Source organism: Myxocyprinus asiaticus, chromosome 24 (genome assembly GCF_019703515.2).
Source record: "Myxocyprinus asiaticus isolate MX2 ecotype Aquarium Trade chromosome 24, UBuf_Myxa_2, whole genome shotgun sequence".
Taxonomy (NCBI): Eukaryota; Metazoa; Chordata; class Actinopteri; order Cypriniformes; family Catostomidae; genus Myxocyprinus; species Myxocyprinus asiaticus.
The window spans coordinates 10609698-10626066 of NC_059367.1; the positions used below are offsets into that span (position 1 = coordinate 10609698).

At 40.5% G+C, this 16369-nt stretch overlaps 1 protein-coding gene across 3 annotated transcripts in view; it reads right to left on the bottom strand.

Moving 5' to 3' along the window:
- LOC127414722 (plasma protease C1 inhibitor-like) overlaps positions 1-15602 on the bottom strand; it is a 30794-nt gene extending 15192 nt beyond the window's left edge. Inside the window, exons 1-8 of one of the 3 annotated variants that reach the window (XM_051652942.1) lie at positions 15542-15602; positions 15233-15280; positions 14564-14840; positions 13162-13500; positions 6092-6163; positions 5970-5990; positions 478-684; positions 223-366 (exon numbers count right to left, since the gene is read on the bottom strand). In XM_051652942.1, coding sequence (XP_051508902.1) covers positions 223-366; positions 478-684; positions 5970-5990; positions 6092-6163; positions 13162-13500; positions 14564-14840; positions 15233-15265 — 1093 coding nt within the window. In that variant the 5' untranslated portion in view covers positions 15266-15280; positions 15542-15602. The remainder of the gene's footprint in view (positions 1-222; positions 367-477; positions 685-5969; positions 5991-6091; positions 6164-13161; positions 13501-14563; positions 14841-15232; positions 15281-15541) is intronic. The other 2 variants (XM_051652943.1, XM_051652944.1) reach the window with 2 other exon arrangements.
- Positions 15603-16369: the final 767 nt, after the last annotated feature.

The following is a 16369-nucleotide window of genomic DNA, read 5'->3' on the forward strand; positions in this document are numbered from 1 at the left end:
TCAACATGCATAAGTTCTGCTAGAGAAAACATATTTGTACAATTGGACATTTGACTCCAAATCTTATTGTTACTGATATAGCCCTTTTGACAACTTCACTTTGTTACACCTAGCCCCTATACCCTATAATCTAATGTTTGGTTATGTGAGACAGGTTATTGGCCAACAAAATTTGCATCCCAGTGGAGCAATTCCACTGATGTGGTTTGATTCAGTGGTTACCTGGAGAATAAAAGATGGCCGAGGCCATCCCCAGTGTTTGTTTTGATGCTTGTTTCAGCTTCTTCATTTCGGAATGCACACAGGAGAAATCATAGGGAAGCCTGAGAGCATCTTGCAACTGTTTTCTGGTCTCACCACGAGCACCTTGAGGAGAGGAAAGAGGGTGAAGCAGAGAGGGAAGGAACACGCTTAAATAAAGAATGTGTTTCAATCAGCGTTTGCTGATTAGATGACATTCCCTCCACAAACTCTTACCCAATAGCAAGTTAGAGAGAGCTGCAGCAATGCTGATCGGGGAGAATATAAAGTTTGTTGAGGGCTTTGAACCTTTAAGATGGAAGTACACTGAAAAGGAGAATTCTGTGAGTGATTCCTTCAGAGTTGACTTCCATGATCTGTTGTCTGGATCCTCACAAGTCTCCCAGGGGTGGGTGTGCTTATGGCAGCGGGGCAGAGGACGGGCTGAAGAGTGAAATGGAGGGAAAAGTTTACCTCAGTGTGACAAATAAGTGCTTTCATTCTATGAGGATGCAAGTTGAGAAATATAAAGCAATTTAGGTAATTCAGTGCAGATATAATAACACTTAGAAAATTAGCTTTTCATCATGGTTATTTCTACCTATTCATCATAGACTATGTTCAACTCATATTGTAAATGCATCCAAGAGAAAGATAATTCATTCCAGATAATTAATGTAGAATGGGGAATTTTGTTTTACAGTGTATAAACAGGAGTAGTTTTATTACCCTAGTCAAAAATCCTACAGGAATGTGTACATATATGCATCACTGATGGGTGGGACATGTCCCTACTACTTTTTGCCTTTGCCAATTTTGTCCTTACCACTTCTTGAAATTGCTTTCATCAGGTAAGTATCTAATGTTATAACAAATCAGACTGAGAGGCAGGGATCCATATGCAGGTTTAATAGTGATCAAACAGGCAAAAAGGTCAAAAACCAGAAAGCAGTCCAGTGAGGCAGACAAATTCAAAAGGAGAAACTCTGAGGCAAAATCTACAATAAACAGGCACGGGTCAAAAATCCAAAACAGGCAAACAGGGATAAACGCTTAGAATTGCAGACTGAGAAAGAACTGGCAAGACTTCGCACAGAATGATAGAACTCCAGGGCTTAAATACACAGATAATGAGTAATAATGAACAGGTGTGAGAGATAATAGCAGGAGGCAATGCATGATGGGGGTTGTAGTCCAGTGAGGGGTTAGTATTCAGGGGATGAGGATTGTGTGAACTGGCTAGGAGAAGAGACAGCAGATGATGTGACAGCACCCCCCCCTTTTCTCTTAGGGCGTGCCGGGGGTCGGCCTCTAGGTCTGGGAGCGGGGCGATTAGGATGAGCTAGGTGATATTCCTCAATGAGTGAAGGGTCTAAAATGTCCTCTGCAGATACCCAGGAATGTTCTTCGGGCCCATAGCCCTCCGAGTCCACTAAGTACTGCAGTTGACCCCCACACCGCCGAGAGTTAAGGAGAGTATTTACTCGATATGCTGTGTCTCCATCAAGGTCCAGAGGTGGTGGTGGAGGATTATTGGACAGACTTCCAGGTGACTCAACCAGGGGTTTGAAGAGGGAGACATGGAAAGTGGGAGAAATACAATAGTCAGGCGATAGCTGGAGTTTGTAGCAGACTGGGTTAATTTGTTTGATAACTTTAAACGGACCCACACACCTGGGTGAAAGCTTCTTGCAAGAAAGGCGTAGGTCCCAAGTAGATAACCACATGCATTGGCCTGGTCAGAGAGTGGGGAAAGGTCTACGGTGTCGGTCTGCCTGTAGTTTCTGCCGACGAGCCGCCATTTGAAGGTGAACATGAGCTGATTCCCAAACCTGGTCACTTCGCTGCATCCAATGTTGGACAGAGGGTAATTCAGTGGGTTCTGCCGACCAAGGGAAGAGGGGAGGTTGAAAGCCTAGGATGCACTGAAAATGAGTCATACCAGTTTAGGAATTACATAAGGAGTTTTGAGTGTATTCGGCTCAGGGGAGAAACCAACGCCAATCGTACTGGTTACAGAGACAGAAGGTGCGAAGGAAGCGGCTCAGCTCCTGATTAAGGCTGCTCTGTCTGGCCATTAGATTGAGGATGATATCCGGAAGAGAGGTTGACGATGACATAGAGGAGTCTGCAGAATTCTCTCCACACCCTTAATGTAAACTGCAGGCCCCGGTCAGAAACAATGTCCTCAGGCAGGCCATAGAGTTTGAATACATGTTGAAAGAGGGCCTCTGCCATCTCTAGATCTCTAGAATGGTGGTGTTACCTTGTGAGGGAGGTAAATCCATGAGGAAGTCAATTACTATGTGTGACCAGGGTCGTCGAGTGACAGGCAGAGGGTGAAGAAGTCCTGCGGGGAGAAGCCTAGAAGACTTGGTTTGTGCACAGACAGAGCAACCTTCTACATATTGTGTGACATCGTGGGTCAGGGTAGGCCACCAGAACTTGTTTTGGACTAACTGAATGGTGCAGTTCTCACCTGGGTGTCCGGAACTCAAGGAGGAATGAACCCAGTGAATGACTCGGGGCGAAGGTCAGTTGGCACATAGGTGTGAACCCTAGGACAACTGGGAGGAGATGGCTTGGTCTGGGCAGCTTGTTCAATATCCCTCATAATATTTCACTGAACCGGGGCAGCAGTGATCGAGTGGGGAAGTATGGTTTGCGTAGGCTCAACAGACTCAGAGGGATAGATTCGCGATAGGGTGTCAGCTTTAGAGTTTTTAGAGTCAGGGCGGTAGGTAATTGAGAAGTTGAATCTAGAGAAGAAAAGAGCCAAGCGGGCCAGTCTTGGATTCATCCTTTTAGCAGACTTTAAATACTCAAGATTGCAGTGGTCAGTCAAAACAGTGAAGGGATGATGTGCGCCCTCTAACCAGTGCCGCTATTCCTCCAGAGCAGCTTTCATTGCCAAGAGTTCACGGTTTCCCACGTCATAATTTTGCTCTGCTGGAGTTAGTTTGTGTGAATAGAAGGTGCATGGATACATTTTAGTGGGACTTCCATGGCACTGGGAAAGAACCGCTCCGATGCCAATATTTGAGGCATCAACTTCAACAATGAAGGGGAGTGAAGTATCAGGATGTCAGAGTATTGGGGCCGAAGTGAAGTGATGTTTAAGTGTTAGAAATACAGAAGTGGTTTGGGAAGTCCAGACAAGAGCTTTAGGTTTGCCTTTGAGAAGAGAGGTGAGTGGAGCTGCGATGGAACTGAAGTTGCGAATAAACCTTCTATAAAAGTTTGCAAAGCCCAGAAACCTTTGGAGTTCCTTTACTGTGTGAGGACGGGGCCAGTTCCTGACAGCTTCGACTTTGGCATTGTCCATATGTGCTCCTTCCGGACTGATCACGTAACCCAGGAATGTAGTAGTGGTGACATGACTCACATTTCTCAGCTTTGACAAACAAGTGATTGTTCTTGAGGCAAAGCAAGACTCCCCGGACATCTATCCTATGGACTTCCAGGGAGGGGGAATAGATGAGGATATCATCAATGTAAACTATGACACAATGATTCAGCAAGACTCTGAAGATTTAATTCATAAAAGCTTGAAACACTGAAGGCGAGTTCGAAAGGCCATAAGGCATGACACAATATTCATAGTGACCTGAGTGTGTGTTGAAGGCAGTCTTCCATTCCTCCCCCTCTTTGATATGAATGAGGTTATAGGCATGACGCAAGTCCAATTTGGTGAATACTTTAGCCTCTCGTAGTTGTTCTAGGGCATATCACTCAGCCCTGAGGGTCTACCAGGAGGAGCCACCCGTAGAAAACTTAATACTTCTTCCATAGCGGTAGAGAGTTGTTCTAGCCGATGGTGGTGGGAGGCTAGTAGACCCGACTGATCATTGAATGCCTTATGTAAAGAAGACAAATCTGCTGGATCAATTGGAGGCGAAATCTTCTGTAACGAATCAGACAGAGAGGCAGATGTAGGATCCATATGCAGGTTTAATAGAGTGATCAAACAGGCAAAAATGTCAAAAACCAGAAAGCAGTCCAGTGAGGAAGACAAATCCAAAAGGAGAAACTCTGAGGCCAAATCCACAATAAACAGGCACAGGTCAAAAATCCAAAACAGGCAAATAGGGATAAACATTTAGAATTGCAGACAGAGAAAGAACTGGCAAGACTTCGCACAGAATGATAGAACTCCAGGGCTTAAATACACAGTTCAGTAGTTCGTATGTTAATGTAATCTTGTGTTGAAGCAGTAAACGTATTTGGCTTGCTGTCCGTATACTGGAGGGCTCAGAGCTCGAGACTCGACTCGAGTCCTGATTACCCCCCGGACTTTACTTATTTAAATAATGAATCTAGAGAATAGGTGGAGGTGGGATGTCAAGAGAGTTGTCACAGGAAGCAGGTAAGCAGCAGCTTATATACTCCTTGCATGGGCTGTGATTTGTCAGATTAAAATTAACATGCTCCTCCCGAACCTCTGTTAATTAACTCCATTTCAGTAGTTCGTATGTTACTGTAATCTTGTGTTGAAACAGTAAACATATTTGGCTTGTTGTCCGTATACTGGAGGGCTCAGAGCTCGAGACTCGACTCCTGATTACCCCCAAAAAGGCATTAAGATGAAAGAACAGTACCATGACAGGAAGTATTTAGGACAGCAAGCCAGCAACAATTCTATTTGGTAAATTGGCTTGGCGGATGCTTCTGAATTGTTTTCCCCAAAAAAATTTGTACAGAGAGAGTGCTTTAATCATTTGTTTGAAGGTGCGTTCTTGTACAATTGCTGGTCAAGAGGGCTACACTGCGATTAGAACGAGAGACCACCACTCATCGTAGAAGTGGGTGGGCTCACGGTATGCGAACAGGGAAGGTGAAAATGAGAGTTGGCTCGTGCTGAGTTTGAAAGGGAGGGCTCACACTGCGATTCAAACGGGAGACTGCTCCATAGAGAGAGAACGCTCGCGTCATTTGAACGGGTAAGCCCAGCAAGCAGTCGAACGGGGAGAAGGCTCGTGCTGTGTTCAAAAGGGAGGGCTCACACTGCGATTCGAATGGGAGACTGCTCCATAGTAAGAGAGCGCTCACGGCATTCGAATGGGTAAGCCAAGCAAGCAGTCGAAAGGGAAGAATGAGAACGAGAGTTGGCTCATATTCGAAAGGGAGGGCTCACACTGCGATTCGAATGGGAGACTGCTCCATAGAGAGAGATCGCTCACGGCATTCGAACGGGTAAGCCCAGCAAGCAATCAAACGGGGAAAATGAAAATGAGAGGAACGGGGCTTGTTTGCAGGGGTAGCCTCACTCAATAGACTACCCATAGATTGGGAAATATGGTGCTTTGAGAAGGGGAGGTGGTGACTACTATCTCCTGTAATGCTAGCTGCAGCTGCTGGGAAGTGAAGAAAAAAAGGCTTCGGCATGGTAAAAAAAGCTGCTGTGGCAGTAGAGTAAAGTGGGCCTTCTGTAGGAGTGGAGTTTAAAGCACTGCTGCGGCAGTGGATTGAGTATTTATGGGCATAATGAAGGAGCTCCTGTGGGAGCGCTGCTGTGTTTCCATTGCTGTAGATGCACTTCTAAGAAAGTATGGAACATAGACATTGAAAGCACCTGTGGAGAAAATATTGACAACTGTGTACACATAATTGGTATGGGTGGGGCACTGTTGCTGTGGTATTGAGTAGGTCACAAAAGACTTCATTAGATTTATTAACACCTGTAATGTACTTACCTGCAGTGGAGCAAATGGTTAGTTAGGAATACGTACATTTATTACCTTTATATACATCTGTAAGGGAAGCAAAAGTTTAGTTATGGAAAATGTGTCAATTACATTCATATGCAGCTTTGAGGAAAGCAAACATTTTGTTAAGAATACAACTTTATTACGTTTGTCATGGCAGGGCACTTTTGCTGCGGTATTAAGTAGGGCACAAAAGACTTCATTAGAATCATCAACACCTGTAAGGGAAGCAAAGGTTAGTTATGGAAAACATGTCAATTACGTTTATATGCAGCTTTGAGAGAAGCAAAAGATTAGTTAAGAATACAACTTTATTACGTTTGTCATGGCAGGGTGCTGCAGCAGTATCAAAATGCAAAAAGGGGTGATGCTGTGGCATAATTGAAAGTATGCGGGCAATGCTGCGGCAGTATCGAGCGTGGGCGGGTGCTGCAGCACATTATCTGGTGGGGCACTGTGGCTGCAATATCAAATAGGGCACACATAGTTTATCACATTTAGGCACACCTTATTGTGTGTCAGGCTCATTTAGACCATGACCAAAGGAAATGCCAATGCCATGGTTAACGTGAAAAGCTAAAAGGCTATTAAGATTACTGCACCACCACTACACTCGAACAGGAGAGCTCATACTGTGTTTCGGACGGGAGAGCCCACCCTGTGATTCAAACGGGAGAGCCTGCATTGCGGTCAAACGGGCGGGCCAACACTGCGATTCGAATGGGAGAGTCTGCGACCAATGCGCTGAGGTTCACACTGCATTCGAACGGGAGAGCCCACACTGCAATTCGATGGGAAAGCCTGCATAGCATTCGAACGGGAGAGCCCACACTGCATTCGAATGATGGGTGGCGCAGAGTAAAGAACCTGCTGAATGGGTATACATTTATGAGCTGTGCCCCTTGAGTTTTAAGAGGAAACATAAGAGGAAACAGGAAGCATGATTGCGGTGTTGTGGGAGATTTAGTGGCAGGGCCTGAAAGGTTCTGCAGTTGTGGCACCTGTACAGCACATTTGCGCTGCTTTGCGGTGTTGTGGTAGTTTGTCGCATGGTCTGAAGGACACCGCGGTTGCAGCACCTGTACAGCACGTTTGCGCTGCTTTGTGGTGTCATGGGGGTTTGTTGCATGACCCAAAAGACGCCACAGTTGTGGCACGTGGACAGCACATTTGTGCTGCTTAGAGATGTTTTGAGCCAAAGGCAGAAGCACCGCAGTTGTGCTTTCTTAACTAAAATGGTTGCCATCTTTGGTTCCTCGGTAGGTAAATGTGAAAAAAATAGCATAAAATGATCTGATAAATAAGAGCTTTGGCTCTGTACTGCAAACAGATATGCATGGACTTGCAATCATTGAAGGATTCACTTTAGGCCATTTGCTCTTTAGGAGTATAACCATCACCTGTAGTACAATATACTTCTTGCATAGGAAATGTATCACATAGCAATAGGTGTGAATTATCTAGGAATGCATTGAGTTGCAGCTCTGCACTGCATACAGAAATGCAGGAGATATGTGCTGGGAAATGATCTAAGAAATAAGATCTTTGGCTCTGTACTGCATGCAAATATGCAGGATAAATGGACTTGCAGTCATGACTGAAGGATACAGTTGTGGTCATCCCCTCCTTAGGAGTATGACTGCCCCCTGCTGTACAATATTCATCAATATATGTCAATAAAGTTGAGAGGAAGCGAGACACATTGCAGAATGATTATGAATGAGTTGGAACGCGGCGCATGATCCGCCTCTTGCGGAGCCAAATTTGGCTCGTGTCTGTTCGGACAGAGGCCGTGTATAACTGCAGTGTGCTGTGGAATGGTCAGAGCCAGTGCTGCGTGGCAGCGAGCTTGCGTTAAAATGTCTGCATTGGTTTGAAAATAATTTGTCATTAGATTATCGGTCGATTGAAGGGAGTTCTGTGTTGCATGATGAACTAAATCACGCTCCGAAGGGCACTTTGGAGGGAGAAACAATCGTGATATTCAGGTTAGAAGATGAGGAACAATCGCTGAATAAAACACGCCCCCTAAACAAGCTGCAGTGTGGTAATGAGGCTGACAGTCATCACCTGTGCGGCAGAACCGGATTAAAAATGCTGGGGGTTGAAATGGTGGTTAGATTGAATAGTTAATCTTTGTTTCTTTCGCATTCAAACAAAATTTTATTCTAATGGCATGAAGCCGGAATGGCGCCCGTTCACAGAGGCAGCTGGGACTGCTTTCCGGGTTTAAAGTTTAGATAAGAGAACATATGAGCAGTCGTAGAGAGCTGTTTCACATTTTTTAAAGTGCAGGAGCAGCCAGTTTGCAGCAGCAACTTCGCGCTATAAACTGCTTCATCGAATGGAGCATAGAAAGACAGACAGGATAATATATATATATATATATATATATATATATATATATATATATATATATATATATATATATATATACACTATATTGCCAAAAGTATTCGCTCACCCATCCAAATAATTGAATTCAGGTGTTCCAATCACTTCCATGGCCACAGGTGTATAAAATGAAGCACCTAGGCATGCAGACTGCTTCTACAAACATTTGTGAAAGAATGGGCCACTCTCAGGAGCTCAGTGAATTCCAGCGTGGTACTGTGATAGGATGCCACCTGTGCAACAAGTCCAGTCGTGAAATTTCCTCGCTACTAAATATTCCACAGTCAACTGTCAGTGGTATTATAACAAAGTGGAAGCGATTGGGAATGACAGCAACTCAACCACGAAGTGGTAGGCCACGTAAAATGACAGAGCGGGGTCAGCGGATGCTGAGGCGCATAGTGCGCAGAGGTCGCCAACTTTCTGCAGAGTCAATCGCTACAGACTTCCAAAGTTCATGTGGCCTTCAGATTAGCTCAAGAACAGTGCATAGTGAGCTTCATGGAATGGGTTTCCATGGCCGAGCAGCTGCATCCAAGCCATACATCACCAAGTGCAATGCAAAGCGTTGGATGCAGTGGTGTAAAGCACGCCGCCACTGGACTCTAGAGCAGTGGAGATGCGTTCTCTGGAGTGACGAATCACGCTTCTCCATCTGGCAATCTGATGGACGAGTCTGGGTTTGGCGGTTGCCAGGAGAACGGTACTTGTCTGACTGCATTGTGCCAACTGTGAAGTTTGGTGGAGGGGGGATTATGGTGTGGGGTTGTTTTTCAGGAGCTGGGCTTGGCCCCTTAGTTCCAGTGAAAGGAACTCTGAATGCTTCAGCATACCAAGAGAGTTTGGACAATTCCATGCTCCCAACTTTGTGGGAACAGTTTGGGGATGGCCCCTTCCTGTTCCAACATGACTGCGCACCAGTGCACAAAGCAAGGTCCATAAAGACATGGATGAGCGAGTTTGGTTTGGAAGAACTTGACTGGCCTGAGTCCTGACCTCAACCCGATAGAGCACCTTTGGGATGAATTAGAGCGAAGACTGCGAGCCAGGCCTTCTCGTCCAACATCAGTGTCTGACCTCACAAATGCGCTTCTGGAAGAATGGTCAAAAATTCCCATAAACACACTCCTAAACCTTGTGGAAAACCTTCCCAGAAGAGTTGAAGCTGTTATAGCTGCAAAGGGTGGGCCGACGTCATATTAAACCCTATGGATTAAGAATGGGATGTCACTTAAGTTCATATGCGTCTAAAGGCAGATGAGCGAATACTTTTGGCAATATAGTGTATATATATATATATATATATATATATATAAATAAAACACTTAACGTGGTAGCCATCAATACTGTTAAAAAACAAAGAGCTGCTGTGGCAGCTTCTGTTGAATAACAAGACTGTTTGGATGGAAGAGCTGTTCTGGTGGAGCCGAATGCTTTGCAGGGAAGTTGCATCCAATGATCCGTCTTCCTGGGTCTGTTTGTGGGGAAATGGGTGGGGCTGAATGCCGGAAAGACTCTCGTGTCAGGAGAGTTGTCACAGGAAGCAGGTAAGCAGCGGCTTATATACTCCTGCTCGTGGACTGTGATTTGTCAGATTAAAATTAACATGCTCCTCCCGAACCTCTGTTAATTAACTCCATATAATGAGTAATAATGAACAGGTGTGAGAGATAATGGCAGGAGGCCATGCATGATGGGGGTTGTAGTCCAGTGAGGGGTTAGTGTTCAGGGGATGAGGATCGTGTGAACTGGCTAGGAGAAGAGATAGTAGATGATGTGACAAATGTAAAAGAAACATCTCCAGTTCTTGAGCAGGAGTTTCCATTTAGTTTGTAATAATAGGAAAAAAATTATTATAATCTGGAAATTATTATTTTTTATTATTATTTTAATGGAGCTGTTTTCTGAACCATTAAACAAAATATATGTATACAGTATATATTTAATTTGTGATTAATTTTTTTTATTTATTTTTTTATCACATTTGATACATCAGGCTTTAAAGGCCATAATACATTCTATCATATGTATTTTATGCACCAAACACTCTATTGACATTTAAAAAAGGGAAATTGTAAAACATTTGTTGCTGGGTCTCAGGAGGTTATAATAAGATCACATCATAATAGCTTACAATATTAAACAATGAGATCTTTATAATGACAGTGCAGGCTGAATATATAAAATAAGTATACATATTAGTTCAAAATTTAAATATATCTTATAAAAATGATATGTCCGAATTTTCAAAGCAATGTGATTTGTTTTTTGTTTTTTGTTTTTTTGGTAGGCATGAATGGAATGTAATGCTGAATGAGAGATACGGGGATTTCGACATGCTTTTTCAATTAAATAACATTTAAAGAAATAACTATGCACAAGTTGCTAATATTCAGCAAATACTCTTTTTAAAATATTATTAACAATATAATCATTATTGTCACTTATCACTATATCAAAATCAGCAAAGATTTCACAACAAGACGAGTGCTTCGCAATTAGTTTTTATGTTTTTTGATTTCTTGTCATAAAAAAGAAAGCAAAATACTGTTTATAATATAGTAAACATGTGAACAAATGGGCTATGTCTGCTTTACTGTATTTATTTTATTTAGTTAGTTTTTATAGCTGTAAAAAAACAAATGAACAAATAATATCAGCAGTCCTGTTTCCCTATATGCCCTGTTTGACTTCTCAGACATTGTGTGTGTGTATGTGTGTTTGTGTGTGTGTCTGTGTCTGTGTGACAAGCGCTAATGTAAACAGACTTCGCTGCGTGCATCGGATAATTACATTGATCAGCATGTTTTCACTGTGAGTATATGAGTTTTAAACTGTTGTCGTGGTGCTTTTGTGATAGTTTGGTTGTCTGTTTCAGAAAATAAATTTATTATATGCCTGAAAAGATTGTTTGAGTTGCTGTTTGTGTGAATGAAAATCGAATCTGCACCTAATAAGTAGACGTAGCTGCGTGCATGGGAAGATCACGTTTAGATATGATGGCTGTGCATTTACAAGCTGTGAACAGTTATTGTGGTACTTTGGTGACAATTAGGCTGTTTGTTACATAAAATAAGCATATTATGTGCTTGAAAAAACTGTTTGAGTAGCTGTTTGTTTGACAAATGACAACTGCTACTAATGTAAACAAATGGCAGCACGCATCGGAGGAAGATTGAGATTGATGTATTGACTGTGCGTATACGAGCTGTAAACTTTTTATCATGGTACTTTGGTGACGAGTTGGTTGTATATATATAAAATAAAATAATTCTGTGGTTTAAAAGACTGTATGAGTAATTGTTTGAGCAAATATAAACTACAGACGCTTGACCAGCTTAGCCTGTGTCGGCGAAAGCCAATTTGAATCTGGCAGCTTGTAACGTAACTGGCTGTTGCAGAAACACATATGTGTGATGCTACTCTGCGGGGCCCAGTTATGTACGAAAGGGTTAATATTCAAGAGCCCCCCAAACAAAAACAAAAAAATGTCCCCCACCACTTTTTAAAACAAAGTTACGCCTCTGTTTGTACAGAATTCCTATTGGAATTTATGTCATAATTTGGAACAAACAATCCTAAAGGATTCTAATGGGAATGCATAATAATCATTCAAGCATCCTCAAAAAATCAAATAAGATCCTGCTGAATAAACTGAAACTTTGATAGATAAATAAAGTTAAAAATAGGAATTTCAGGTTATCTAGTAGGATCATAATATTCATAGAATATTAAGAATATTTGTAGAGTACTTGATTCTTCAAGGTAGTCTGAATTAAAGGAATATTCCTGGTTAAATGCAAGTTAAGAGCAATCAACATAATTTGTGGCGCAATGTTAATTACCATAAAAAAAAACATTTGGATCCACTTTATATTAGTTATCTTTAACTACTATGTACTTAAGCATTTGATACAATGTACTTACTATGTACAAATGTGTTGTTACATTGTACTTAAATTTAAAGTACCTGCATTTAATTACATTTGTTGTTACACCTAACCCTACCCCAACACTTACCCTAAACCCTAACCCTAATCTAAACCCTAACCCTAAACCTACTCGTACCTCAACCTCAGTAGCAGCAAATGTGAATCTTGTGAGAATTTTGCTGAACAATATGTAGTTACACAATTAGGTACATTGTATGTACAGTATTTTAATGTTAGTACAAAGTAGTTAAAGACACCTAATATAAAGTGGGACCATTTTTATTTTCATTTTATCATCTCTTTTTTATTTAAAAAAAAAAAAAAAAATGGTGGTTGTAGTAAGGCCCTTAAAATTGAAGTGAATGGGGCCAGTCCATAAACATTAAAATATACATTGTTTCTAAAGTATAGCCACAAGATGTAAACCTTACATGTGTTAATATGTTTTTAGTGTGATGACATGCTTACTAACATTATCTGTGAAGAGTTATATCCAATATTACAACTTTGTTGTCGTGGAACCGTAACGCTGGTAAAATCCTGTCTCTTAAACAGTGTAACACCAGTAAATCCCTCAGTTTATTGCACTAAAATCATGTTAACATGAGTAATCTTTACACCCATTAAAAAAAGTGTGTTTTTTAATGTTCATGGACTGTCCCCGTTCACTACAATTGTAAGTGTCTTACTGTAACAGCAATTTTTATTTTGTATTTTATTAATTATACATGGACAAGTATTTTTATATTCTTCCACAAATACTGTCAATTAAGCTACCTCATATTTAACTAGGAACATTCCTTTAACAGTAATCCATATTAAATATTTAAATAAATATATTAGTTTAGTGGGTTGAAGTGAATTGCATTAGAGTAAGGTATGAGGAGTACCTTCCACCTCCAGGTCCACCAACAGCGTCTCGGATGTGTTTATGACACAGAGGTACGTCCCAGCGTCTTCCTTTGTGACCTGACTAATTTTAATCGTCCAGTCCCGTTCTTCGGGTTTGTCATCCCAGAACACCCTATTAGTTGTCATGTTTTCCTCTTCTTGGTTTATGCCTTTTTTAGGATTAAGCAGCACAGTTTCTCCTTTAATTTCCCGTTTCCAGACAGCAGGGGCTGTTTCGTTTGTTTCAGAATAGGAAGATTTTTGAACCTGGCATGGAAGCCTCACATTATCCCCAACTGTTGATTTGATGATCTTCAACTCCTGCAAAGGTGGAGGCACTAAGAAAAATAAAGATGTAGAGAAACAAGAGTTTAAAGAGCACAAATGTTCCATAAGTAAGAATCCCATTGCATTTCTCCACAGAGTAATTGATTTAAATTTCAGGATAGACTTGCCATGAACTCAGAGATTAAGCGATGGTATATCCTACGATTTCAATTTAAAGTAATATTCCGGGTTCAAGCTGCAGCATTTGTGGCATAAGGTAGATCACACAAAATATTATTTCAACTCATCCATCCTTTTCTTTTAAAAAAAGCAAAAATCGAGGTTACAGTGAAGAAGTGGAATGGGGCCAATTTTTGGAGGGTTTTAAGGTAGAAATGTGAAGCTTATAATTTTATAAAAGTACTTACATTAATTCTTCTGTTAAAACTCGTGAATTATTTGAGCTGTAAAGTTGTTTAAATCATAATTTTTGAAGGTGGATTACTAAATTACTGTACAATGATTGTTTGTGATGTTACCTTGTCATGGCAATGAAGATATAACTTTACACAGAAAAGATTAGTTAGTGATTTGAACACACTAAAATCATGTTAACATGCATACTGTTTATGTCTATACTTCTGAAATAGTGAGTATTTTAATGTTTATGGATTGGCCCCATTCACTTCCATTGTAAATTTGTTTACTGGAATCCATACTTTTGCTTTTTTTAAAGAAAAGGAGAGGCAAGTCCAAATACATTTTTGTGGCAATCAACATTATGCCAGATAAGCTTAACTTGTATTGAACCCAGAAAATATTTTCAGTAGATGAATTCCCAGTTAAGAACTGAACTAAATGTAAACATAATACTGAAGAGAGCTCCACCAATCAGATAAGTCAATGTAGCTTTGAAAAGTTGGTTTTTAAACTCTAAAACTATATATATTTTGTTAAAAAAAATTGCACAACATGTTTTGTTTTTGTTGTTTTTTTTTTTTGTTTGTTTTTTGTTTTTTGTTGGTTTTTTTTTTTTTTTCAGTTAATTAACTGACATCTGAGTTTAAAGAAATCAATGAGCTGGCATTTGACACTGCATTGTCTGGCTCCCCTCATTGATAAGAAAAGTCTCACCTTCCACACGTATCTTGAATGTTCTTCTCAGCCTCACATAATTTTCTCCTTTCAATCCTTCCAGCACACACTTGTACTCTCCTTCATCACTGAACTTTATGTCTGTAAGGTGCAAGACCTTTCCATCCCTGCCAATTTTGTCCTTTGACAGGATTGGGGTGGAGTTAAAGCTCCAGGTAAATTTAACGTTAACTAGTGAAGAGTCATTGTCAGTGAGACAATGAAGGGAAATTTTGGAGTTGCGTGGAATAGCCACATCACAGGAAGACAGGGAAAGCTGAAAAAGGGAGATTGCACTTCCAAATCAAACACTTTGCTTAAAGAGATAGTTCATTCAAAAATGAAAATTCTGGCATCATTTACTCAACATCATGTCATTCCAAACCAGCATGATTTTCTTTCTTCTGTGGAACACAAAGGGAGATTTTAGGCAGAATGTAAGTCTCATTTTCCATTCACTTCTGCATGTTTTTTCCATGCAATGAAAGTGGTTGAAGCTAATATTCTGTCAATAATTTTCTTTGAGTTCCATTAAATAAAGAAAATCTTACATGTTTGTAGCAGTATGTCACATTTATGTTAATGTATATATTTTGTATCTTTGCCGAAGCTATCCTGTCATATAGAAATCAATGTCCAATGTGATTTATAAATGTTTTATTTACATACCTCTAACAAGAGCAGGAGGAAGGCACGATACATAGTGATGAAAGTAGCCTTGAAAAGAAAAGATTGCAACAATTCTATGAAACAATTAGATTATATATATTTAATTTTCCCCATATCTATCTCTTTCAAACACAATAACAACACATCATGGAAATGCATCCCAGAATACCCTTAAGGGACTGTCTTGTCTTACACAGATTACATCACCAAGCAGTTTCATTACCAACATACATTAGCCTATGCAAATATTTTTGGAAAATAGTTTAATATAAAGGAAAATTCTATTTAAGCAATAAAAGGTAGACTTACAGACGTAGCTGCACCTGGTGAAATGTTCTCTTTGTTTCCGTTTGGGAGTTTTGTATGGTTTTCTTGCTATGGCCTCTTCCCACTGCTCTTTGGTAAATCATTAAACAGATGTTTCTTAACTTGTTGATTCTTTATTTATATAGATCCTGGATTGAAATCCAACTGATTTACTGAAAATCATGTCCAAAGTCTCTTTAACCGAGTGCAGCTGGCTACTAATGTGGAATAACAAACATTGTCATTAAAATGGGCTGAGAATGTGTAGTATGTGGGACAAGTGGTTGTCAGCCACAACAGTAATATTAGTTCAAATATAGCCAATGCATGAAAGCAAGACTGTGTTGTTAATTGCATGCAGATCATATTATACTGTACAGTATTGGTAAATAAATGTATATACTTTATATATCATCTTCAGATAGCATTCATTTTGCTTTATTTCTCACTCTCTGAAAAAAAAGGTACGGTTTAAGGCACAAGGCCATCACTAGAGTTCCCATATTTGTTCTCTTATGGAAACAAAAAGGTATGTTTTTTAGTTCCCAGAGCAATTAAATACATAAATGCACCTTTAAATGTACACAATAGGTCCTTAATTTATGTACCCAAAACAAGTTAGACATTTTAACTAGAAGTACAGATGAGATCACCAGGAGGGTATGACCCCATTGATGGCCCTCGTACCTTTTTTTCTGAGAGTGCATTGTGGTCTTTTGCTTAGACCTTGCACTGCACTTTACTTTAAGAGTCCCACAATCTTTGACAATATTTTTTGGCCTGTAAAATGTCTTGATAGAGGTCTCTTTTTTTCCATTTTTTCTGTGCTCT